At 45.7% G+C, this 24,532-nt stretch overlaps 1 protein-coding gene across 1 annotated transcript in view; it reads right to left on the bottom strand.

The window, feature by feature from the left end:
- Positions 1 to 13,556: 13,556 nt before the first annotated feature.
- The window catches only part of BRPF3 (bromodomain and PHD finger containing 3), a 29,305-nt gene continuing 18,329 nt past the window's right edge, over positions 13,557 to 24,532 (bottom strand). Inside the window, exons 10-13 of the mRNA XM_007467267.1 lie at positions 22,241 to 22,338; positions 19,315 to 19,412; positions 15,061 to 15,215; positions 13,557 to 13,740 (exon numbers count right to left, since the gene is read on the bottom strand). Of these exons, the coding sequence (XP_007467329.1) occupies positions 13,557 to 13,740; positions 15,061 to 15,215; positions 19,315 to 19,412; positions 22,241 to 22,338 (535 nt within the window). The remainder of the gene's footprint in view (positions 13,741 to 15,060; positions 15,216 to 19,314; positions 19,413 to 22,240; positions 22,339 to 24,532) is intronic.

Below are 24,532 nucleotides of genomic sequence, written 5' to 3'. Positions count from 1 at the left end.
TTGGCTGTCTTCCTGAATAGGCTGTAAAACCTCAAAGATGTCTTAACCCTTCTTGTAAACCTCATACCTAGAATTGTGCCTAGAACTAGTAGAAACTTAATGTTTGTTGAATGATGTATGAGATAGGATGGGCTCAGCTACAGAACAGGAAGCTCAGATGACAGTGGCTTAAACAAACAGGGTTTGTATTTTAACATTTAGTGAGAAGTCTAACAGCCAGCAGCTGCTGGGGCTGATTTCTCTGTTCAACGATGTCAACCAGGACCCAGACTCTTTCCAGCCTTACGCTTTGATACACTTGGCTTGTTGGCTTTTCCTCCCTGTGATTGTGCTTCATGATCATAAGACTGCTGCCACTGCTCCACATAATATATTTTTAAGGCAGGAAAAAAAAACAGAAGGGGCAGCAGCAGGGGGCTGTCCACTGGTAACTGTCCCTTATAGCAGGGAACAGAAACTTTCCTAGAAGACACCCGGTAGCTTATGTCTCATGGCCAAAACATGGATCACATGGCCACCTCAAGCTTCGAGCAAGGCTGGGAAAGAGAATATTGGGATTTCCAGTCTCTGTGGTTGGAGGGCCAAGAAGGGGCTGGGAATGGTTTGGGCAGCCAACCGAAAGTTTCACCACAAATGAAGAATATGTGCTCAATAAGTACTTATTGGTGGAAGCTTAGATTTTTATGATCTGGTTCTTTATTGATTTTTAATAACATATAAAGAGCCCTCATCACTGCTGTGTCTAACCAGTATTGAGTGCATCTTCTGTTCGTGCTGGGAACTATGGAATTTTCTCATTCAGTCTTTGCAACCCCGTGACAGAGGTATTATCAATCTATTCTACGTATGAAGAAACTGAATCCCAGAGTAGTTAGGCAGCTTGTTCAACATGCTCACTTACCAACTAGTAAATGATGACACAGGGGTTTGAATTCCAGTGTCTTGAGTCCAGAGCCCATGATCCTATCCTAGAACTTGAGGTCTAGAGGTGAACAGAGAGCTCATCAGACACAAGCCCTTTATTTCATAGTGCTGAAGCCCAGGATGGGCGGTAATCTGCTCAAGGTCACACAGCAAGCCCAAGCCAGAGCCAGGCCCAGGACCCAGGAGTCCTGACCCCCAGGCCACGGTTCTATCACTCTGGGCTGCCTCTCTTTAGAAACTTCACGTTAGTTCACTGATCTTTAAAAAGACAAAAATGCCAAATGGGATCCTGTGGACAATTCAGTTTTTTAAAAAAATGTATCTGACCTAAGTTTTGGCAAATTCGAACAAGTTGTTTCCTTTTTTGGAGTCGAAATTTAGCAATTAGTTGGTTCAAACTCTTCCACCCATCTCAGTGGAAAGTCTAGTCTGTACAAAATTTTTCAGTTCTCAAGTGATAAAGAGGAAGGAAAGAATGCAATGATCAGAGCCTCAGCTGGGGCTTAACCAAGATTACTTTAAATTCCAAGCTCATGACCCAGAAATGCCTTATTTGTGGTGTTTAAACACGTCCTATGTAACACTGTCTTGGGAAGCCTCTTGATAGGGTAAAATGTGTACGTTTTGAATCCCACTTCTACCACCAACTAGCTGCGGGAACACATGACCTAGGCCCACTGTGAGATTTGAGTGGAGCTAATGTACAGACAGCATCTGGCACAAAATGGGACAAACCAAGTGTCATTTCCCCTTCCCCTGTCCTCTGGCACTTCCCCTTCAGACTTGGGGCTGAAACATCTCTAGCACACAATTTAACAAGGAGTGCCTGCCTTCCCACACTGCTTCCTGTTTCAGAGGGTCAGAGTCCCTTTTGTTGACCGGACTCAAACCTTTCAGGGGAAAAAATTTGCTTAAATTGAAAAGTCATTTTTGTGTTGCATTTACGACCCTAGAGCATCAGGGTTATAAGCATAGGCTCTTGAATCACACAGAGGCTCCGTCACTTCCTGTGTGTGTAGTTGTGTAACCTCCTTGTGTCTCCGTTTCCTTCTCCACACAATGGAGGTAATAACAGTACCAACCTCAGGGGGCTGCCGTGGGGATTAGATGAGGGAATGTGTGTCACTCTGTCAGCATGTCATACGGGTTTGCCGGAGCCTTGTTGGATCCTTCAATCTAAGATAGGCTGGGACCTAGGACCTGCTACCAGAGCGATACAGTACAAAGAAACTATAAGGGACTAAAAATAACTATATACATGCACAGTTGGGGCAATTGTGAAGAATAAGACATAAAAAGGCCATAAACCTACTGCTATTTCTGAGGTGGTAGGAGAAAAACAGGGTGAGCCCTGTGCATAACTCCTGCACACAACACCACCAAGGGGGTGGGCAGACCACCTAAGCTACCCCTCTGGCCCGATCTACCGATCCACCCCTACCATCACCCCATGTAAGGGACCAGCCCACCCTCCTAGGAGACTGAGCAAGGGAACCCATTATTTGTTTTTGCTCCCAATAAAGCCTTGCCTGAATTCCTCGTCTGGCCTCTTATCAATTTCTATGTATTAAAGAGTCCAAGGACCCGAACTGGTAAAAAATCTCTTCCACAGTGTTTTTCATGAGTGTTCAGTGTGGGTTAGACAAAACATTTTCTCTCCTTCTTTTAAGGATAAGGACAATTGGGCAAATGACAGCACAGCAGGGCAGCATAGCAGACAGTAGGAGAGAACTCAGGACTGCAGGCAGGATACTGGGTTCAAGTCCTGGCTCTGCCACCAGTGCCCATGTGTCCTTCTATTCTCTGGGCTTCAATTCTCTGCTAATCACGGCTGTTCAAATGTCTCCTTGGAAGCCTTAAGTGACCAAGACTAGCAGGAAACAACAATTTGGTAAAGGTTTAGAATTCTGTAATTTGGCCTCGAGAATGAAGAACTCTTTCAAGATCTTCACGCAGAACAAGAAGAGTCAGTTAGGAAGGAGCAGCAGCATTTTCCTTGGGCAAACTTGAGGAGTCCCCTGCTTGTCCTCCTCCCCCTTCTCCCTCCCCCTCCTCTGTTCCTCCTTGGACACAATGTGACTTCCATCCTCCACTTTGCCCCCAGATACCACCATAAACGAGTTCTCAGATCCTTCTCCACCATCTGAAAGAAATGCATTCAGCAAACATGCACATTTACCTTGTCAGCCCCACGAGGGCAGGGACTGTGCCTCAGTCCACTGCTCTGTGTATGGACTGAGACACAGAACAGTGGACTGAGGCACGGTCCCTGCCCTCCTGGGGCTGACGTACTATAGGGGCCGACAGAGGCAAGCAAAGTAAACAAGTAAAATATACAGTGGAGCAGGTGGAGCCGGCCGAGAGCTGGATTTAACTGGGCTGGAGTTTTGCCAAGTGAGTACAGTCTAGAAAGCTTGAGGTACGGAAGGGGAGTCTGTAGACAAGAGAAGAGTTGTAATCACTAACGATGGAGTTGGGGCCGGGAAAGGAGGGGAGAAGGGATTTGAAGGGGACAGTGAAAGGTAGTGAGATCAGTGGACTATGGGGCCCATGGGAGTAAAGGCTTGAAGAGAAGAGCTAGAAAGAGCTTTGAACATGGGATCTTCAGAGGGCCTAGGGCTTGAGTGTGGGGCTGAGTAGTGAGCCAGGGAAGATAAGATCACTGGGGGAGAGGAGGCCATGGAGCAGGGAGGCCAAAGCATCAGTGGATTGGGCAAATGGATGGTGAAAGCACCGAGTGTGGTGGCAGGATGAGTGGGACAGAGGAAAGTGAGGTGGGAGTGAAACTGTGTGGGACACTTTAGGACCTCTCGGGTGTACAAGCCACCCCTCCCATGTTCCCCATCTCTTGAGGTAAAAGGCTTTGCTTCAGGCCCCCCCTCAGTTTCAAATGTCTGGCTCAAGAGTTAAAGGTTAGGAAATTCGAACATACAGAAACAAAGAATAGCTGTTGGACTAGGAAACATAACAATTTAGACTACAAATCAGGCACATAGCAGAGTCACTGAATTCCCAGTTCCCTGAAAGATATAGATAACGAGGTCTGACACACATTCCTAAAGTGTTTTTACAAACCAGACTTCTCCTGCGTCCAACCAGGAAAACTGTTGTCCACAAGTACATAGACCCCCAGGCCGGTTGGGACCAGAAGGTTGATGATGTTGATTCCCAAAACCTCACCCTGTTACCTCACTACCAACCAGCCAGAAGAATGCAACCCACAGCACTAATATTGCCTTTTAAAACCCTTCCCTGAAAGCCACCGGGGAGTTTGGGTCTTTTGAGCATGAGCTGCCTGCTCTCCTTGCTCAGTGCCTTCAATAAGCACTGTACTTTTCTTCACCACAACCTGGGGTCAGTAGATTGGCTTTGCTGTGTGTCAGGCAAGCGGATCCAAATCCAGTTTCTGTAACAGGAGATAGGACCTTCAGATAATTCGTAAATAGTGACAGTGGTGAGAGGAGTAGTTTGTAAAGTCATATTTAATAGTGTGATTTAATGTTACATTTGAGTAAAACCTCTTTTGTTTTATTGTAAGAACTATAGAGAAGGAGAAAGCTGTTTATGGCATGAAAAGCAGGACTGAGCATTAAAAAGTTGACAAAGACCTGGGAGTATCTCATTTCATGAAGGATCAAAGCTGTCAGCCTAAGGGATATAGCTCTACTTGTGCAATCATAAGCAGCCCTAAACTGGTGGGAAGGTATTTAGTTTTTTATGGGTGAAGGACCTTCCTTTTTTGTTTGTTTATTTTATTTTTTAAAATGAGCACATTATTTATTTATTTATTAAAAAAATTTTTTTGGGGGGGGCCATGCCGCACAGCTTGTGGGATCTTAGTTCCCCAACCAGGGATCGAACCCACGCCCTCGGCAGTGAAAGCGTGGAGTCCTAACCACTGGACCACCAGGTAATTCCCCCAAGGACCTTCCTGTCATCCCATACCAAGCAGAGAGCCACCATTTCAACAGAGGCTTGAAATAATATTATAATTATAATTCATTAGTGTCATATATTAAAAGCCATTGACCGAGAGCCAGTGGTATAGAAAAGTTAAGAAAGTGGACTCTGCTTGGGTTTAAATCCCAGCTCTGCTACTTACCACTCATTTAACCTCATCTGCAAGCTGTAGAAGACTGCAGGCAGTACACTTCCTTCTCTTCAAAATCCAAAAAGGTGAGACACTACCCCATACATATTGTATGGTGACATGAACATATGGCTATAAAGGAAAAAAGGGCATGATAAGCATCACATTTAGGACAGTATTTAGGGGAAGAAAAGGTGAGGCTGGGAAGGGCCACAAAGAGGATTTTAAAGGCCCTGTTTCTTTGTCTAGGAGAGGTGGTAGGTACCAGGTGGCTTATTGTATCATGGGTTTTTTTTTAAATAGATATATATTGTATAACTACTATTTTTATACCTAATCAATATTTAATAAAAAACAATTTAAAAAAATGAGGGCTAGACCAATGTGAACAGTATGCTACCATTTGTATAAAAAAAGGGACACACACTCCCACAGGCACACATGTGCGCACGTGTACACATACGCTGATATTAAACTACCTCTGGAAAGTTACATATGCAACTGGAAAACTCGGTTGCCTCTGGGAGGGGAACTAGGAGGCTGGGGACAAGGAGGGAGACTTTCCTGAATATTTAAATTTTCTGAATCACTTAAATCAACTGGAGTTAAAAATAATAAAGAATAATAAAATTTGAAGAGAGACTGAGAGAGGGAGACACAGAGGGGAGGGAGAAAGGGAAGGGAGGGTGTGAGGAAGGGAGGAGGGAGGGACAGGGGCAGGAGGAGGGGGAATGGCGAGGCTCTGGCCGCCAAAACCTGCCAAAACATTGGGAGTGTGTCCAAAATCATAAGTGGACCCAGAAGCCCCACTGGACAGCCCAGGGAAGTCTGTGTCCTCATCCCACAGCTTGGCCTAGACCCCAACACGTTCTTGCACCTAAGGACAGGGCTGGCTTCACACAATTGCCCACATCAATTCGGGCTCTGCAATCTTTTGTTTCCAGAGCTTTGTTCCCAAACAAGACTCCCTCTCTGGGTCTCTTCCCCTGACCCTATGGTCTTATCTCAGACCTTCGCCCACCTGTGATCTGAACAATTCCTCTGAAGTCGATTTAGTGAGCCTTCATCCTTGATGGCTCTGAAATGTGTCTGTGTCACCAAGGTCAGCCCAAAGCAAATAGGCCCTTTTCATCCCCTCTTTAATCCTCCCCTCAAGGACCCGGTGTCCTTTGCTCTACTGCCTCATCAAGACCTGCTCGCACATTCCTTATCACGCTGGGATAACAATAATTCAAAGGAAATCAGGGCCACAGCCATGTCCCTAAGGATCATGGCCTTGAGAGGTAAAGGCATGAAGTGCTAATGGAATTTCAGATACCAGCCAGTGGGCGAGGAAGGATTTGGACACAATGTGCAGGGGGTGCCTTCTGCCCTGCTTGCACCCAGGATGCCTGAGGAGTGAAGTATTGGCAGTGTGGGTCTGTATGAGAGAGGAAGCCCCTGAAGCTGGGCTCAGTCCCCCAGAGTCCAATGGCCAGGGGTGAGGAGGAGGGGACCAGGGAGGATTGTGTTACTCTGAACTAAGAAGTTCCTTATTCCCAAAGAGCCAAAGCAGGATATGGGTGGCACCATAGTACAGAGGTAGGTGCTAAGAGAAGGCTGAGCCACACAGGACAGGATCAGTTCTCCCACCTCACCCATCCCCTCAATGGGGGGGTTCCCTAGTTGAAAACACCTTGGCAGTTCATAACTCTCCCTTGGGAGCAAGATAGTGTTGTACAGGAAGAAAGAAGCCTTGCTGTATGATGGCTCTTAGCGGAAGTCGTTCAACAAGCAGGTCTAGAGCAAACGTCATGGGCTGACAATACTAAGTGCTGACGAGGATGTGGAACACCTGGACTGCCGTACATGGCTACAAGAGTGTAAATCATCCAACCAATGGAAAACTGTTTGGTAGAACTACAAAGCTAAACACACACTCAACCAGTGACCTAGCAATTCCACTCCCGGGGATTTTCTGAAGAGAAATGAGCATTGTGTCCACCAAATGACATGTACAAGAATGTTCATAGCAGTGTTACTATGGCAGCTCAACATGGAAACAACCTAATGTCCACCGGCAGGAGAATAAACACACTGTGGTATATTTGTACAACAGAATACTACTCAAAACAAGCTACAGCTACTTGCATAACAGGAATGAAGCCCAGAGACATGATATTGAATGAGAGAAGCCAGACAAAAAAGTACACACACTGTCTGATTCCATTCATATGAAGTTTAAGAACAGGCAACACAGATCTATGGTCATAGAATCCGGGATAGTAGTTACGCTTGGGGGATGGGGGGAGTAGATATTGACTAGGATGGAACATGAGGAACTTTCTGGGGCACTGGAAATGTTCTGTATTTTGATCTGGGTGGTGGTTTCATGGATGGTTACAAATGTAAAAATTCAGAGATTCAAGGTTGTGTATCTTAATTACTGTATGTAAAGTTATATCAAAAACAGCAAAATTTGTTTCTTGGTCTAAAGCTCTGTTGCTCTGGCCCCCTGACGGGCCTACTCAGCAGCTGGTTTTGCACTCAAGAGTGTTGTGTCCACCTTGGAATGACCTTTCATGCCAGCTGCTGGTGCTGTACCAGAGGGCAGAGAGCAGGAACTTCTCAAGCTGAAGAAGAAAGTGTATGGCCTTTTGGGGGCCACCTCGCTCACAGGTGTTTGAACATGGGGTGGAATTTGGTCCAAGACTTATTTCCATGGAAATGTACTCCCAATAGCAAAAGTTCTTAGGATGGAGAACTATAGCTCTCATTCAATTTCAACTGTTAGAGTCTACTAATATCTTAGCAAAATGACGGGAACAAGCAAACAATAACAGGCAATGGTTGGCACAAACCAGTTCATGATACTTAGCAAGTGAGGAAAAGTTAAACTTGGGCAGAAGAGCTGTTGGGCCTTGTGTTCCAGTCATGCTGAGAACTTCTGCAGTGACTGCAGACAGCTATCAGCTGATTTCCCAGCAACCCAGTACAAGAAACTAAAATACATGCATGTTCTACCTAGAAAAAATGAGACAGTAAGGAATTACATTAAAATGGTGGAAATGGTTATTTCTAAGTGGTTAAAATAGTCTTACTTTCTCCTTTGCACTTAAAATTTTTTCTTTTCCCAAATTAGATAGTAAATAACAAATTTTATATTCTTTTGTGACCAGCTCAGACGAAATCCTTCGGCAGTCTTCTGGGCTGTGAAGCTGGGGTGGGTGGGGAGGCCCTCCTCTGGACCCCTATGCATCCTGCACTCTTGCCCACCAGGAACCATCAACATTTCATCCCCCCAACTATCTTTACGGCCCCAAAAGAGGCCAATACAATGCAGAAAGAAAGAGGAAGGAACTCAGACACTGCTTCAGAAATGAGGGGAGTTAGACTGAAACCCTCCACTTCCAACCAGCCTTACAGGTGCCAAGCAAAGGACACACAGTGTTCTTTGAAATAACAACACAACAACCCTTCTGAAGTTTGGGGACAATTAGCTTTTTCTACTCCATGTAGCCTGTGAGTCCTGGCCCTCTTAAGAATATTAAAATTGTAGAGAATACTAACATGTATGTAATTATATTGCAATATATATATAATATATAATATAGCATGCAAAATATAAGTAAATACAAATACATCTTTATCTTTTTCTTTCCACCCTTTAAGGGAAAGGATAAGCAGAAGGGAACCCCCAAGTGCCAAGGTCAAGTCAGAGTTCCCCTCCAGCTCTGGCCCAGACACACACCTCCCTGGCCCCTCTTGTCCACCACACAGTCAGGCAGAAACTTCTTCCCCACCTTTTGAAGAAACTATTTTCCTCCTTCAAAGACCTCCTTCCTTTGTTCCTGGTAAAGGCCAGACTGGCTGCAGTTGGCAGGACCAGATGTTCACACTCCTTGCCCTACAGATACCGTGGAGAGCCTGCAGAGCCAGGGGCAGACAAGGCTCCCATACTCAATCTCCCTTCAGCACCTGTCCCAGAGTCTAGCAGTCTTACCATTCACCCCCTCTTCTCTCAGAGCTCACAGCCTGGCCAGGTCAGAAGAGTCTATCTGAAAAGCAAATTCACACTCAAGTGTTAATGGCAACTATTACATTAATGAAAGTGGCCAAGCTCACCAGGGTTTTGGCAAATGCTTTTAATGATATTTTTTAACTTGCTAGGAAAGTGAGATTTTCTTTTCCTGGTCAGAGTGCCTCCACATGCTCCAGTATCATATTTCAGACTTGAGGCCATGAATTTGAATAACAGCAGTGATAAAATTAATTAAGGAAACGTCTACTCACTTCTAGGGCTCTGAATATGTGGGTATGGAGAGAGTAGAAAGTGCTGGGTTCTGGATTCTGATCCAGCACTGCCTCTTCCTGCTCTGTGATGCTGAGCACACCTGACCTGCCACTCTGTGTGAAATGAGTTGGTGGGGGGGGTGGGTTGGTGGCTAGATGATCCTTAGGGCTTGACATTGTGTCAGGCCCTCCCTGGGGACCAGATACCTCTGAAGGTGCTGTCTCCATCCTCTGTCCCCCAGCCCCATCCTCTAAACATAAGGGGCTTTCCTCAGCTCTGCCCTTCCCCCTCTCTCCCCTTGGCCATTCTCCTAACTACACTGATGGGCTTCAGTGGCTCCACATTTCTGTCATCTGCTCCTACCTTCCTCTGGAACTCCAGGTCCAGTTCCATCTGCTTGCTGGGGTTTTTTCTCAGATGTCCTGTAGGCAACATAAACTCATCAGAAACTAAACTCTTCCTCCCTCCTCACACGCAAACCCACTGCTGGTCCCTCCAGCCATACAGTGACACTGCCATAACACTCCTTTTTGACTCTGATGTCTAATTAGTTGCCAAGCTGCAATCAAGTTTCTTCCCTATTCAAATCCTTCAATAGATGCTGCCACCTACCATGTACTAATGCCTCACCCTGGCTTTGGGGTCCTCTATTAAATCAGTCTGAGAGAGGCTCAGAGAGGTCCAGTACCATGCTTGAGGTCACACAGCAAGTGAGTGACAGGGCTGTTAATCCCAACACGCTACCTCACTCCCTAAATTGTTTCCAGTCAAAGGGGATGGCAGTTGGTCACTGGGGTTGGAATACACACCATACCTCCCAGAGGCTGCCCTTTGTTTAAGCTGCTTCATCTATTTACAATGACTTCTTTTTATCCTCCTCTACTAAAATCCTACTCATCTGGTCATTTTTCCTTTATTTGCAAAATGTTCTATAGGGTGAGCTTGTAATTTCGCTCTAAATTGCTTTTGTAATTCAAAATATAAATTCATATATAGGTATTTTTAACCCCACTTGAATTAATTGCTTCATTCTTCTGGAAGCTTTTTCAGAGTTGTCGGCAATGTGTCTTATAAAATCAGGTTGTTAGCTTTGTGGGATTAGGAGTGTGTAGCTTTGCACTCTAACACATAGTATAAGGACTATCAGTACATTAGAGATACTTTGTTAATGGTATACCAGATTGACAGCCTTTACACTTCAGTGACTTCAATGATAAGAATTTCAAAGGCCCTGTGGAGGTGATCAGGAGACTCCTGTGTCCTCCAGCCACACACTGAAATACATAACTCCCAGCCAAGCACAGGAGCCAGGCAGAACCAGAGAGGATGGGTCAAGGAAAAGCTATCCTAAGCCCAACAACCAGTTTGTCCCAGGGAATACTCCTGCTTCTGCTCAAGATATCCCTTTCCAGAAATGTTGGAGCCAGAGCCACAGAGAGGGGAGGGAGGTACAGAACAGGCCAGCATAGCCTTGAAATGCTATGGAGCCCGCAAAAAAAGCCTTGGCCAGATCGTCGTCCCACAATTCTGCCACCATTTCTTGGCTGGCTGACCTTGGCCAAGTTTTTTAATCTTGCTGGTCTGTTTCCACATCTGCAAAATGAAGACCAGGTAAGTTAAAGGCTCGCTTCCAGCTCTAAAAGGAGTCAGGCTCATGTTCTGACTCTCTGTCCCGGCTCCCTCCCTCTCTATAGAATGCAGACGGTAATAATGTCAAAGGACGTGGGAGCAGCCTAGACACTCCAATTCTGCAAGCTTGGTGAACAGGTGCCCGAGATGTCCAAAGGGCCACTTCTCCCACTGAACAAGGAGCAGATGCTCCTAAAGGAATGGGGCTACAGAGCAGCCAAGGCGTGGGAAGTAGGCTGGACCTTCCACAACTCCCAAAAGGCAGTGCTGTTGGGGAGCAAAACGTCAGAAATCATTCTTGCACCCCTCCCAGGGGTCCAAGAGACAGACAGGCAGGCAGACAGACAGAGAGACAGAGCCCTGTCCAGCTGGGAGTCTGCAACAGCTAGACAACCCCATTCTTAATAGGCCCTGGTGTCTTGAAGAGGGGGAGGGCTGCAGAAATTAGGAGAAGGGCAGGCCCCACTGACGACATCAAACACACACAGCAACTGCTGCCCATTAGAACATTTATTTCTCAGAGAGAAAATAAGTTTAAGACAGTCATATTACAGTAGGTAAAATTAACTTTTGTATTCTTTACAAGCATAGATTTTTCTCTGTTTATTACCTCTCTTATACCATCTGTTATAAACAATTCTAGAAAGCAAATAAAGTCACTTTCTACAATAAATAGAGCATCGTGTGCTTCACAGCAGACGCGACTGAGACACATAGGCCCCATGCCACAGCAGGATCTGAGCCGTTTCCCGTTCTAAAAGAGCAGTTTTAAAAATGAGACTCAGAGAGAGACTGAAGGATTCAAAGAGACTGAAAAAAAAAGGGAGAAAGAGACTAAGAAAGAGAAAGTATTGGGGGGAAGAAAGAGACAGACACAGAAAGAGAGAGAGAGAAAGCCCCGAGATCTTACAACACAGGTTGAGACGAAGGTCACATAGTCCACAGCCGACCAACTACCTGGGGAGGGGGGACGCATTGGCTCCTTTAAATAAACCACACTGTGTGCATTTAAAATACTCAGCCACACAATGGAGGACTCCAGTAATGGAAACTATAGGCCTGAATAATTTAGAACAGTATTTTACAATTATATACACTATGTCCTTCCCTAGCCATAGGCTGTATTGTAGTTTTATTATTGTACAAAATCCAAAACCCCATCCTTTATGTTATAGAGAGTTTTGTTGGTTCCCTTTTAAACTCTGGCTCATGTCCCAAACGTATAAGAAGTCGTGGCGGTTGGTTGGTTGTATTTTTAAAAAGTGTGTAAAAATGGCAGTGATCTCCCCAGTGACTTTGTTTTGTCCAAAACTCCCCTATGAAAAATTTAAAACAATTAAAAAGAACGTCAGGTTAAAAATCAACATGGCAATCAGTGGCCTGCAACCTGGCCCTGCAACTTTGGTGCTTAAGAGGTGAAAAGAAACATCCAGAGAACAGACATCGAAGCCTCTGAAAGTTGTGTTGGTTTGTCAGTCAGCATTCCCGTTTCACAGTTTTTTTTCCCTTCTGTTTTTGAGAAGGTAAAGGTGGAGAGGGGGTTGAAGGAAAAGAGGGAAAGGGACAGAGGGTTTGAAATAAAAGACCGTGTTCCCTGGAGTTCAGAGCAGCAGAGGCTGGGCAGGGCAGAGCGCAGGACAGGAAGATGGTGGACTGCAGGCCCCACGCCATCCCTAGTGGTAGAGAGAGAGGCTACAGGCTGCAGGTGCAGAAAAGGAAAAGCCCACGAGGAGACACTAGGAGGAATGAAAGGGCAGACCCAGCCAAAGGGCACAGCTTCACCCAACAACCCTCGGAATCCACGTGGACAGATGGACACTGGCACAAGCAGCCTGGTCTGCTGACAGGAGCCCATCCAACCTCTCTGCAAGACAGAAGAGGGCTGGAGGGACCCTGCCTCAATCTAAGCAGGCAAGCTCTCACAGGCTGGCCTCAGCTGTTTGTCTGTAGCACATGTAAGGGGGTGGGGAGGTGTGCTGGTGAAGGGGTCACCCAAGTGGTAGGCTAGCAGCTGGCCTCAAAGGGAATGAGCCATAAAAAGAAAAAGATCAGTTTGGTGATGGTTTCTGTCAATTTGGCACAAGAGGAAGTCGGGAAAGGAACAAGGGAAAAAGAGACTGGGCAGAGGTGCAGAAGATGGGACAGGGAAGAGATATGAGGACGGGTGATGGAGAGAGAGGGTGAGCTCCGTGAGATTCCCCGCGGGACCCTAGTGTATCCACAGCACCTCTGGGGTCAGTGTCAGAGCCTCGCTCACCCTGAGGTGTAGTTAGTTGGGAATGGGTTGGAGGGGGCCAGGCACACCCTTGAGAAAGCCCAAGACCTCTTGCTTTCTGGGGCCAGGTCTATCTCCTCGGCTGGGCCCAAGCCTCACAGCTGTTTCTATTTCTAACTGGTTCTTCGGTGGACAAGCCCCTGAGGGAGCTCAGGTGGGAGTTTTTGGCACACAGCAGGCCCACCAGGGGAGCCATGCAGTTTAGTCCAAACTGGGGCCTTGTCCTTGGGGAGGATACAGCCCAGTCCCTGGCCTGCCATGGGAGGGGCAAGCTGCCAGCCGTACGTCTGGCTGGGGCAGGAAGAGGCTTCTCTGTGCCCCACAGGACGGAAGCAGGGCAGGCAGATGCAGGCCAGGCCCTGCCCTTACAGGTAGCTGGAGGTGACAAAGGAGTGGGGTCCCCGCACTCGGCTCAGGTGGATCATCGCACGGTCGTAGGCCACCTGCACTGACTTGCGGATGCTGGTCTTGCGGCCTTCCAGCATCTTGAGCTTGTCCACAGTGTCTTCCACACCCAGGGGCAGGACTTTGTCCCTCGGAAGCCACTGCCTAAAATACAAGCACAGTAAGAAGGCTGGACCATGGTGGGTCCCAAAGGAGGCTCTTCTGGACCCACTTTCCCAGGACCAGCAAAACCAGGGGGAGGGGACAGGGCAGAGGGAGGCAGACTGGGATGCCACAGGCAGGAAGCCACCAAGGGACTTATTTTGCAGCTGGGCCCAGGACACTCACTCAGCTTAGACGGTTGCCAGAGGGAAGCCCGTGTGCCCCCAGGGAGACTAGCTGAGTCATCTGGAGGGCTCTGAGCCTCACCCTGCCTTGTGGAGTCAGGGAGCTACAGCTAGGAAGTGGAGCTGACGCCAGGAATCGAAGAAATGATCTCTGGTGGGGCCTGCACCTGGTGTTTTTTAAAAGGTCCCTGAGTGAATATAACATGTGGCTAAGAGCCCAGCCTTTGGAGCCAGATCTTGGTTTGTATCCCAGTTCTGGCTATGGATTCTTGGCTTTCTGAGCCTCAGCTTCCTCATCTGCAAAATGGATTGGGAGGGGATTAATGAAGATTTAAATGAGGACCAAATGAAATCATGCATGTAAAGCAATTTGCATAAAGAAATGGAGTAAATGCTCAATAAATGATAGCTATTAGCTAGTCCTACCTCCTCACTCTACAGAAGCAGAGGTGAAAGAATCCTCCTGCTGGTGTTTGTAAGCCATGAGCAGACAAGCCCCTTGTGGTGGATCCTGCACTGCCCAGAACTCTCCACCCAGGACTGAGACCATGCTTCCCTGCAGCCGCTGGGAGTGTTGGCAGATTACAGGCTCTCAAGTGAGTCCCGCTCCAGGAATCAACCCCCATCAGTGTCACCCCCCTCCCCAGGGGCAGCCAGCATTCAATGACTGGTTGACATGGGGGTACAAAGGCACAGCCCCAATCCCTGACATCTCTAATGAGCCACCCAGCTCCAGAGCTCCAAACAGGATGAGCTGAGGCCTCTGCAGCAAGTGCACTGCAGTTCAACTTTTTCCTCTGCCCAGTGCTGCGCCGCCTCACCCTCACAGCTCTTCCCAATGACTCCTAATACAAATCTCCATCTCAGAGTGTTTCACAAGGAATCTGATCTGCAATACCCCTCAGTTACTATTAACACCATTAATCAGTGTTGTTGGTAACACCAGGTTACTGTTAACATGGCAAATGCAGACCAGCTGCTGACAGGTAACCCTTCTCCTTCACCTGGGTGGAGGCAGGGTGGCCGAGTCCACAGCACCTCTGTGTACCTCTCTGGCACGTCAGCATTAGAACAGCCACCTGGTTGGGCCCCTCAGCCTGCATCCTGGTGCACCCTCCCAGCAGCAGCACCCACTCACCAGGTGCGTTTGTTGTCAAAGAAGAGGACAAGGAAGAGCTTCTCTCCAGCCTCGGCCTGTTTCTGCTCTCCCAGCTTCAGCACATCCAGTGGGGGGACGGGGATGGGGACGCCATTGTGCAGAAGGCCCTCCCGGGGCATCTTGGGATCGATGATCTGGAAGCAGGAAAGGAGACAGCATTCAGCAGGGGGTGGACGGGGTGACCAGTGCACCCTGCGGTAGGACTAACAACTGAACCACCGTACACCAAAGCTATGCAGGAGATTGGCTCTGCCCACAATGCAGTGATGGAGGGGCTGACCTCTTCCAATGACCCTCAGTACCCCAAACAGAAATTGTGACTGTTTGCCCAGGTATTGTCGTAATCCTTTGGCCCTTTCCAATCAGACCTTCTGACAAGGGAGCTTGCTCCATCAACTGTCAGGCCCCAGAGCTGAAAGAGAAGTACTGGGAAGCCAGGGTGGGGGGTTTTCAGAAGTGAATGGAGTATCTCTGACGTCCAGGCCAGATAGACAAACGCCTTCCTCCCAATGTCCCTTAGGGGAGAGGAATGGAGGCCATTTTTTCCCCTGCCAATTTCCCTTTAGAACCTGTGCAATTCATTTCAAAATCTCAGGGGCTTCCTAGACACCATGGCTGTGAATAAGGTCCTGAATCGGCCAGAGGGCCCATCCCTTTGGTTCTACCTTAACAGATCTCCTGGTTACCCACCACCTTCCTGTCTGACTATAATCCTTCCTGGTGCATAGACCAGATACAATTTTAGCACCTCCACGGTAAAATCAGAGAGAAGGCAAAAGACTGTGTGTGGAGGGTTGCTGAAGAGGGGAGAATGATGTGGTCGGAAACAAGGGCCACTGGAAGAATGAGTCCTTGAGGCTGCAGGCTCCACAAGGGCAAGGGCTCAGCAAAATGCCTGGTGGCATCAACACAACAATAATTCTCCAGCTCTGTGGAGCACTGACAAAGTTACCAAAGCTCCTAATTATTCACCCATCATCTTATTTCATCCTCTTGCTGATGCTGAGAAGTCGGCTGACAAGTATTAGCTGACAGAGGAGAACGCCAAGCACAGAAGGATGTAGCTGGCTGGGACTAAAACCAGGCGCCTGGACAAGGCTTGGGCCTCTGCTGCCCACTGCCTCCTACACAGCCCCTGCTTCCAGAGCAGCTGGCTGATAATCTCTGTGCACCAAGGCCAGGGAGACTTGGAAACTTATGGAGGAGGCAGCTTTCTCCAGAGATGGAGCAATCTTAATTCCTATACCCTGTCCCAGGGGGTCTCTTATAATAATAAATTGCTCTATTTACTTCTGGGTGTTTGCCAGCTTCCCTACATCCTTCTCAAGATAAGCAGCTAAAAGCAGGTCCTCTAGTTAAGAGTTTACTCTAAAGAAGAACCACCACTACCCTGCCCCCAGCTGTGTGATTTGGTAAAATCTCTAACTCCCAGCCTGTCTGTCCCTCCTGGGACTGAAGCTAAGGGTCCTAATGAGAACCACCAGACAAGCCCTCCTGAACTTCCTCGATTATCAACGGTGGGGATAGTGCCTGGCTTGGAAAGTGGGGCAGACTGTGAAAAGTGTCCCCCAAGGGGCAGAAGCAAGATGGGCAAGTCTGCCTCTTAAGGGGAGCTCGCCTCCCTTTTTAAAGAAGACAGAGGCAAATGTATCCCCAAATAATAAATAATGGTCCATTCACTCAAATGTCATGCAGATGTAAAACAACATGGAAATAAAGTCTGCGATAACATTTAACACATTACGTAACAAATGTGTACACACACTATTGTTACAGCTATAATATATAAACGATAAATAGAAGCAACAATACAAAATGCTTATAGATGATGTCATAATGCTGCGATTTGTGTTGATTTTCTCTTTTTCCAAAGCTTCTGCAATGTAGATACATAATTTTTACAGAAAAACAAAAAACATTTTTTTAAAGAACAAGAGCCTCAGTATGCGCAAGTACATATTTAAGTATGCAGAGGAAAATGACTGGGAGAGCATAAACCAAAATAAAAACACAGGTTGTATTCAGGTGGTAGGTTTTTTCAGGTGGTGGCTGAATTTCTTTATCACGAAAGAAAATGTATGATTAAGAAGATAATTAAAAAGGAAAAAAAGAGGGGCTTCCTTGGTGGCGCAGTGGTTAAGAATCCGCCTGCCAATGCAGGGGGACACAGGTTCGATCCCTGGTCCGGGAAGATCCCACATGCTGTGGAACAACTAAGCCCGTGCGCCACAACTACTGAGCCTGTGCTCTAGAGCCTGTGAGCCACAACTACTGAGCCCGCAAGCCACAACTACTGAGCCCACATGCCCCAACTACTGAGCCCACATGCCACAACTACTGAAGCCCACGCGGCTAGAGCCCATGCTCCACAACAAGAGAAGCCACGACAATGAGAAGCTCGCACACCCCAACGAAGAGTAGCCCCTGCTCACTGAAACTAGAGAAAGCCCGTGCACAGCAACGAAGACCCAACACAGCCAAAAAATAAATAAATAAATTTATTTTAAAAAAAGAAAAAAAAAAGAGACTAGTTTTAGACTGGCTTTCTTTGTATTGTGAGATTAAAAATAACAAAACTAAACCTGCACAGTCTTAATCAATTCTTCAACAACTAAGCTAGGGGTCTCACTGACAGCTGGGCATGGAGCCTGTGAAGGTAGCCCCAGGTCCAACCTCCTCAGCACTGGATCACAATGTGGATCTCCCACCTGCCACTGCTAAGCAGGGGGTGAGGCAGGTAGCATGGGTTCCAATATGACTCCAGCAAGTCATATAACCTCTTGGAGCTACAGTTTCCTCACCTGTCCAAAAAGGATCAGAGTTCCTGCACTCTTCACCTTAAGAGGCTGCTGTCTATGAAAAGAGCCATAGACAAAAATGAGCTGGGAGAGGCTCAGAGCTCTGTGTGCACGCATAGGCTGGCAGGGCGGTTCTCAACACCCACTATAGATCATCTGGGGAGTGTTAAAAAAATATTCATTAAAAAAAAGAAACAAAAATATTCATGCCTTGGTCTGGCTTTAGAGAGTCTAATACAGTTGTTCTGAGATGGGGCCCCAGTATCTACATTGTTTAAAAAATTCCCCCAGATGACTGTGACATGCCTCAAAGGTTAGAATCAGTATTTTCAGGGCCAGATGGATACTACCTCCCTAATATAGAAAGAGCCCTAAGACATAACAATCAGGGTGGTAAAAATTAGAATTTTTAGCTACTGCTACTATGGAAAAAATGGAAATTTTAGCTACTGTTGGTGGGAGTATAAACCAGAACTAATGTTCTAAGGGGCAACTTGGCAATCTGCATCAGAATTTTACATAGATGCCCCAAGAAGGCATTCCTAAGACTTCTTCACTGTGAAGAAATAACCATGGATGTGCACAGATGTTAAGCTACAATGATGCTTACTGCTGGCTGTTTATCATAGTGAAAAATTCAAAATGATCTAAATGACCAACTAGGGAATGGTTAAAATAAGGTACACGCATACGACTGAAGATGATGCAGTAATCAAAGTGTTGCCGATGAAGAATGTTTAATGGCATAAGACATGCATGCTCATGGTGTACTGTTAAGTGAAGGGGAGGTTAAACAGAGTATGGTCTCACATTTATGCACATTTATGCATTAAACAGAAAAAAAAGGGCTGAGGATATACATCAAGAGGTAATCTCTGAATAGATGGCACTGTGGGTGATTTTGAACTCAGTGGCTCAGAACACAGGCTTTGACATCACACACTTTGAGCCCTGGGCTCAAATTCCAACCCTGCCACTTAATAGCTAGATGACCATGGTAGCAAACAGATCTTCCGTTTTTTCCCCTACAAAATGAGAATAACCATACCTTCCTCAGCATTTCAAGAACTTAGCATGACAGACATTAATAAAACACCTAAGCATTATTAACAGCTTTTACAATTTTCTACAATGAGCACATTTTACTTTTATGAATAATAGATTTTTTTTTTTTTATTTAGCAAATAAATATATGCTATTAAATCACTAAGAGCCCTAGCTTCTGTCTGCATACTTTAACCTATTTTAAGTGCCCTAAGCAGGGAGTCTAGCTGGTGTGACCCACTCAGGCTGGGATAAAATCTCCCTCCCTTCTGCAGCTAAAGGTACCCTGACTCCCAATCACACTCTCCTGGCTTGATCCAATCAGATAAGCCCCCAAGGCAAGGCAGGGGCCAGACCACCCATGGGAGGGAGGAGGATCAGGCAGACTCACCAAGGCGGGGTAGGAGGGATAACCTCGGCACTTGGCCCACACCAGCTCCAGGGGCTCCAGGTCTCCACGGTCTTCAAAGGGCATCAGGAGGCTTCTGCCTGGGGGTGGGGGAGGGGAGGAGACAGTGCCCAAGGGGGCATGGAATGGTGCCCAGGAGGCCTGCCCGGGGCCTCCATTTGACTGGGGCAGCCCAGGAATGAGTCAGCAACATCCCCTCCACCCTTCCTCTTCCCTACCCTCTCCTTAGTTCTTAAGACTAGATCAGGAGACGGCAAACTTGTTCTTTAAAAGGCCAAATAGTAAGTATTTTAGGTTTTGCAGTCTCCATTGCAACTACTCAACTCTACTATTGTAGCATGAAAGCAGGCAAAGACGATTGGTAAATGAACAAGCACTGCTGTATCCCCATAAAACTTTATTTCTGGACACTGAAATCTGAATTTTGTGTAATTTTCACGTGTTACAAAATGTCATTCTTCGCTTGAGTTTCAATCATTTGAAAATGTAAAAAACATTCTTAGCTCGTGGGCCCTACAAAAACAGGCAACAGGTTATAGTTTGCTGACCTCTGAACTAGAACTCTAGGTTGATGTTCCTTGGAAAAATATAACTGCTTCATCACCAGGACACCAGGAAGAAGGACTATAATCCATCTTGGCAAAGCCACAAACTGCTCTCTGGGCCTCCCTGACTGGTGGGCCTCATGATGGAGGCTTCATGGAAAAAGATGCCTGGGATGGATATCCCAGTAAAACTATTTGCTAAATGAGTTCTTTTCTGACAGGGCCATACCTGGCTATCCAGGACACCTGGCTGCACAGCACTCAGCAGAGCCAAGCAGGTCTGCAGATTCTTTCCTTGCCTGTTTTGTCAGAACCTTACACAGGGTGTCCTGCCTGGGGCGGGCACCACATCTCTTCGGTTTACTTTGTTCTGCACCTAATGCATTAGCACACATGGATGGGTACTTCACAAATGTCTCTGAATACACAGAGGAACCTCCATTCCCCTCCCCAGTCTATAAGCTGGCAACAGGGAGGTGACCACACTCAACTAAGGAAAAGATCCAAATTCCACAGAGTAGAAATCATGCTCCTAAGGAAACGTTACCATCTACATATATAATTTTTTATAAAGTGTATTCCTGATAATGAGGTCTTGTTTTCTGTCTATTAAATCAATAGCAATAACAACAAAAAGACAAAATCCATTACTGAAGAGGCAGGCTGTGGGGAAACTGGTGCAATCATATACTGCTGAGGAAATTGCAGACCAGTCTAATCCTTTCAGAATATAATTTGGCAGTAAGTCTCAAGAGCCGTTAAAAAAAAAAGTATGAACAATCTACTCCAGTAAATTACTTCCCTGGGAATTTGTTCTTAGAAAAATAACTTTTAAAATGAATAAGAGGCTTTTGAACAAAAATATGGGTTCACTACCTTATGTATAATGTTAAAATTTGGAAATAACCAAATTCTAACAATGAAACAAGTAAATTATAATGCATTGATTGGAAGATAACATTGAAAAAAGCAGAATATGAAAGAGCATGTGTTTTGGATTAGCATTTTGTGAAAAACGTGCCTGAAATAAATAGAAGGCAACATAGAGAAATGAAGACAACTGTGTTAAGGTGATGGAACAGTGGAAGGTCAGTTTCCTTTTTAAATTTCCTTTGGCATCACTTTAATAATTACGTGGTTTTAAAAATAAGAATAAAATGTCACCACCAGAAGCACAAAGTACGTGCCAATCCGCTCCCAGTTTTGCACTAGATGCTGTACAAATTAACCTAGAAATAAGCCCTGCCTTCTGGGCACTGACAGTCAGACAGTAATGAAACATGCAGGCATGCATTCATCAACACACATATGAAAAAGAAACTGATGCTAAGGGAAAATAAAGCAGTTGGGAAAAGGAAAGAGGGGAAGAGAAGCCCTGAAGGCTGAGTGTTAGATGGAAGCTTCAAAGACAAGGCATCCAGGGTGCACACCCCCCATAGGAGTGCTGGACAGAGGTGTGCTCAGAGAACAGCCAGCCCTGCACCTGTTCCACCTAAGCATCACCCAGTCCTCTCCTTTGGCTCTGCCCTGTCCTTTATTCCTTCAGTTAGAGGAGATAAGATCCATGTGTTTTACTGTTTGGACCTGCTGGAGTAGAATGTCTCCATTTTACCCCAGTAGGGAGTAGAAGCATTGGATCACATGAAATTACAGGGTTATGTGTGAAATTCAGTGACACAGGATATCATATTACTCCTGTGAGGGCAGACTGGAAATATCTATCAAAATTACAAATGCATACTTCCTCCAATACAGCAATACAGTATATCTAGAGATATACTCCCCAGGGATACAAAATGATCTTTGTACAAGGTTGCTCACTGCAACATTGACTATGACAATTAAACGAAAACAATCTAAACGTCCATCTGCAGAGGGCCAGCTAAGTAAATGATAGCACACCTATGTAATGGGACATTAGGCAGCCAATAAAAAGCACAAAAGAATCTCCAAGATATATTATTAACTGAAAAAAGGCATAGTTTAGAGGAATGTGCATGTTAGGCTTCTCTGCTCACTCTTTTAAATATACACACAAGTTTTTGGTTTGTGTACGTATGGATCACTTCTGGAAAGACACAAAAGAAACCGCTAACGATGGCTATTCTAGGGAGGGGAGAACTGGCTTTTCATTATGCACCCTTTTGTACGTTTCTGATTTTTGTCACCGTGGTATGTGTTACTTATTCAAAATAAGATGAATTAAAAAAAAAGTAAAAGGAGTATGAATGAGCTGGGAAGAAGGGCCATTTCCCTGACCAGTGCCCCCAGGTTCGGAGGAGCTCAGGGTCTGGCTGCAGCCCGCAGAACTGGTTCTCTGGAAGGCCTGGTCCCCCAAGATGCACCTGTACAGCACTCCTCACCTGAGCCGCTGTAGTCAGAGTCTCCGTTCACACCTTCCAGGAAGGGCACTCGAGACAGGGCTGGCTTCCCTCGGCTGCGTTTGGGGGGTGTCAGACCACTGCATATAGAGCAGGGAGGGAGAGAGGAGCGAAATGAACAATTTCAATGAGTAACACATCCACTCCTGCTCTCCCATCTCTGCTAGGAGCAGAGCTGCAAAAACCCTTCAAGGAGAATGGTTTCTCATCTTCCCCTAAAAACTCATATTAACCCATGATATACTTCTGACCAGAATGTTCCCACAAGGCTTAAGGAAATATTTCATCCATGTGGAAGGACTGAACTTGGAAAGAGAGGCCTGCTCCCCTGCCCAGGGACAGTGGATTTCATCCAGAGGGAAGGTCACCCAGGCCCTTGTCAATCCTTCCAGAGTCTAAGGAGCCTGGCCATGAGGAGGGCCTGTCTCACATCTGCCCAGAATTCTTAACTCTCTGGTTCACATTGCTTCTCTAGAAACCAATTTATTTTTGAGGTACAAAAATCTGCCTCTTTCCCAAATTTTCTATAATGGACATGCCTTACTTCCTTAATTAGAAAAGACTTTTTAAGTTGGAAAAACAATCCACTTCTCACTTGTACTTTATGTGTGTGACGTTTTTCTTAGACAGAGATGGATTTTTTTAAACTACCAAGCAGACCGGTTTTTTTAAAATATGGCTACTGCAAAGAGATAAAAAATATATAGTAGACAAAGACTAGAAGGTAATAGGCAAAAATGAGAACAGTAATACAAGAATAATGGTATAACTGGAACCCACCCAGGCATCAGTATTTTTAAATTGCTCCCAATGCAATTCTAATGTACAATCACAGTTAGAAGCCTCTGGGCAAGAATGATGTGGCTATGGTTTTTTCCCATTCAAACTTTAAAAAGTATTACTGCTATATAATTATTTCAACAAAAAAAATTGCTTAAAAGACAAGTCAACAACCTGCAGTAGAGCAAAAATGCTTAAGAAACCCCTGATGGGATACGAAGAGGCCAGTGTTAAGACTGGTTGGAGAGTAGGGTACTCCTGCGTTACTGAATCATAACTGACTTTATCATGGTCTTATACAGAAAACCTGGCACAATGAGAACCTGATGAATCATAATCCTTCAGTTAGTAGTAGGTTGGGAGCTTTCTTCCTGCTAGTCAAAATTAGGACCTGTTGGGGAAAAAACAACACCCAGTTCACATTCAGAATTCAGTTCCCATGCACCCTACAAAAATCTGTCACTGGACTTAAAGAATCTGAGTCCTTATAAAAATGTAAGGTACTGGTAGTTTAGGAAAGCCTCTCCAAGTTCACATCATGGATCTGGGGAGACATCTCCAAATACAACATAGGAGGGCACAACCAAGTAGTTAAGAGAGAAACTCTGGAGCCAGACTACCTGGGTTCAGAACCTCAGTCTGTGCTACTCATTCATTCTGCGACCCTGAGCAAGTTAACCTCTCTGAGGCTTGTGTTCCCCATGTGTTGCTGTGAGGATTTAATGGATTAATACACAGAAAGCACTCAGTACAGAACACACCAAGTATTCAATAAATAGCAGTTACATAGTAAATATTATTATATAAACGGCAGTAAATTTTAATGTCTCACTTGAATATTATAAACTACCAACGTTATACTATCAGATGATGAGCTCTGAGAAGGTTGAGCTCAATGAGACAGGATGCAACACCAAAACTAGGTCCATATGTTCCTGTTTCATAGAAAAACGCACAAGTGACTCGATCATGGCCTGCATTTCAGCCCTCTCTCTAAGTTACCCAGGTCTAAGCAGACAGCCCCATCTATAATTATTTTGCTTACTGGCTTAACATTTATCTCTCCCTTCTAGATGATAAGCTCCTTGAGAACAGACACCTTATCAGGGCTTAGAACAGTACCTGGCTCAGGTAAGTGCTTAATTAATAATTGAATGAGTGACCCAAAGAAGAGGGTGCAGCTCCAAACTGCTCAGAAAATCATTAGAAAAGATAAACCCAGCGACAGGATGGGAAGGGGATGGGATTAGTGACCAGAAATTCTTTCAAGGTTCTTTATTCTGCGATTATATGATTCTAGTCTAATTAATAAGATCTTCCTTTATGTACTTACCCCCACAATGTAGGAAAAAAGAAAAGAAAGAAAAAGAAAAAAATCCCTGTAGTTGAAGTCCTGAATCTCCTGTTGTAAACCGCGAAATTCTACTGAGAACCACTGAGCTAAAGAGGAAACGCCTTCCAAGGGCATTGTTCCCACATTGAGCAGGGCCCCAG

The sequence above is a fragment of the Lipotes vexillifer genome, unplaced genomic scaffold (assembly GCF_000442215.2).
Source record: "Lipotes vexillifer unplaced genomic scaffold, Lipotes_vexillifer_v1.1 scaffold528, whole genome shotgun sequence".
NCBI classification, from domain to species: Eukaryota; Metazoa; Chordata; class Mammalia; order Artiodactyla; family Lipotidae; genus Lipotes; species Lipotes vexillifer.
Note: the sequence above shows the minus strand (reverse complement) of the source record. Positions and strands in the feature narration are given on the sequence as shown.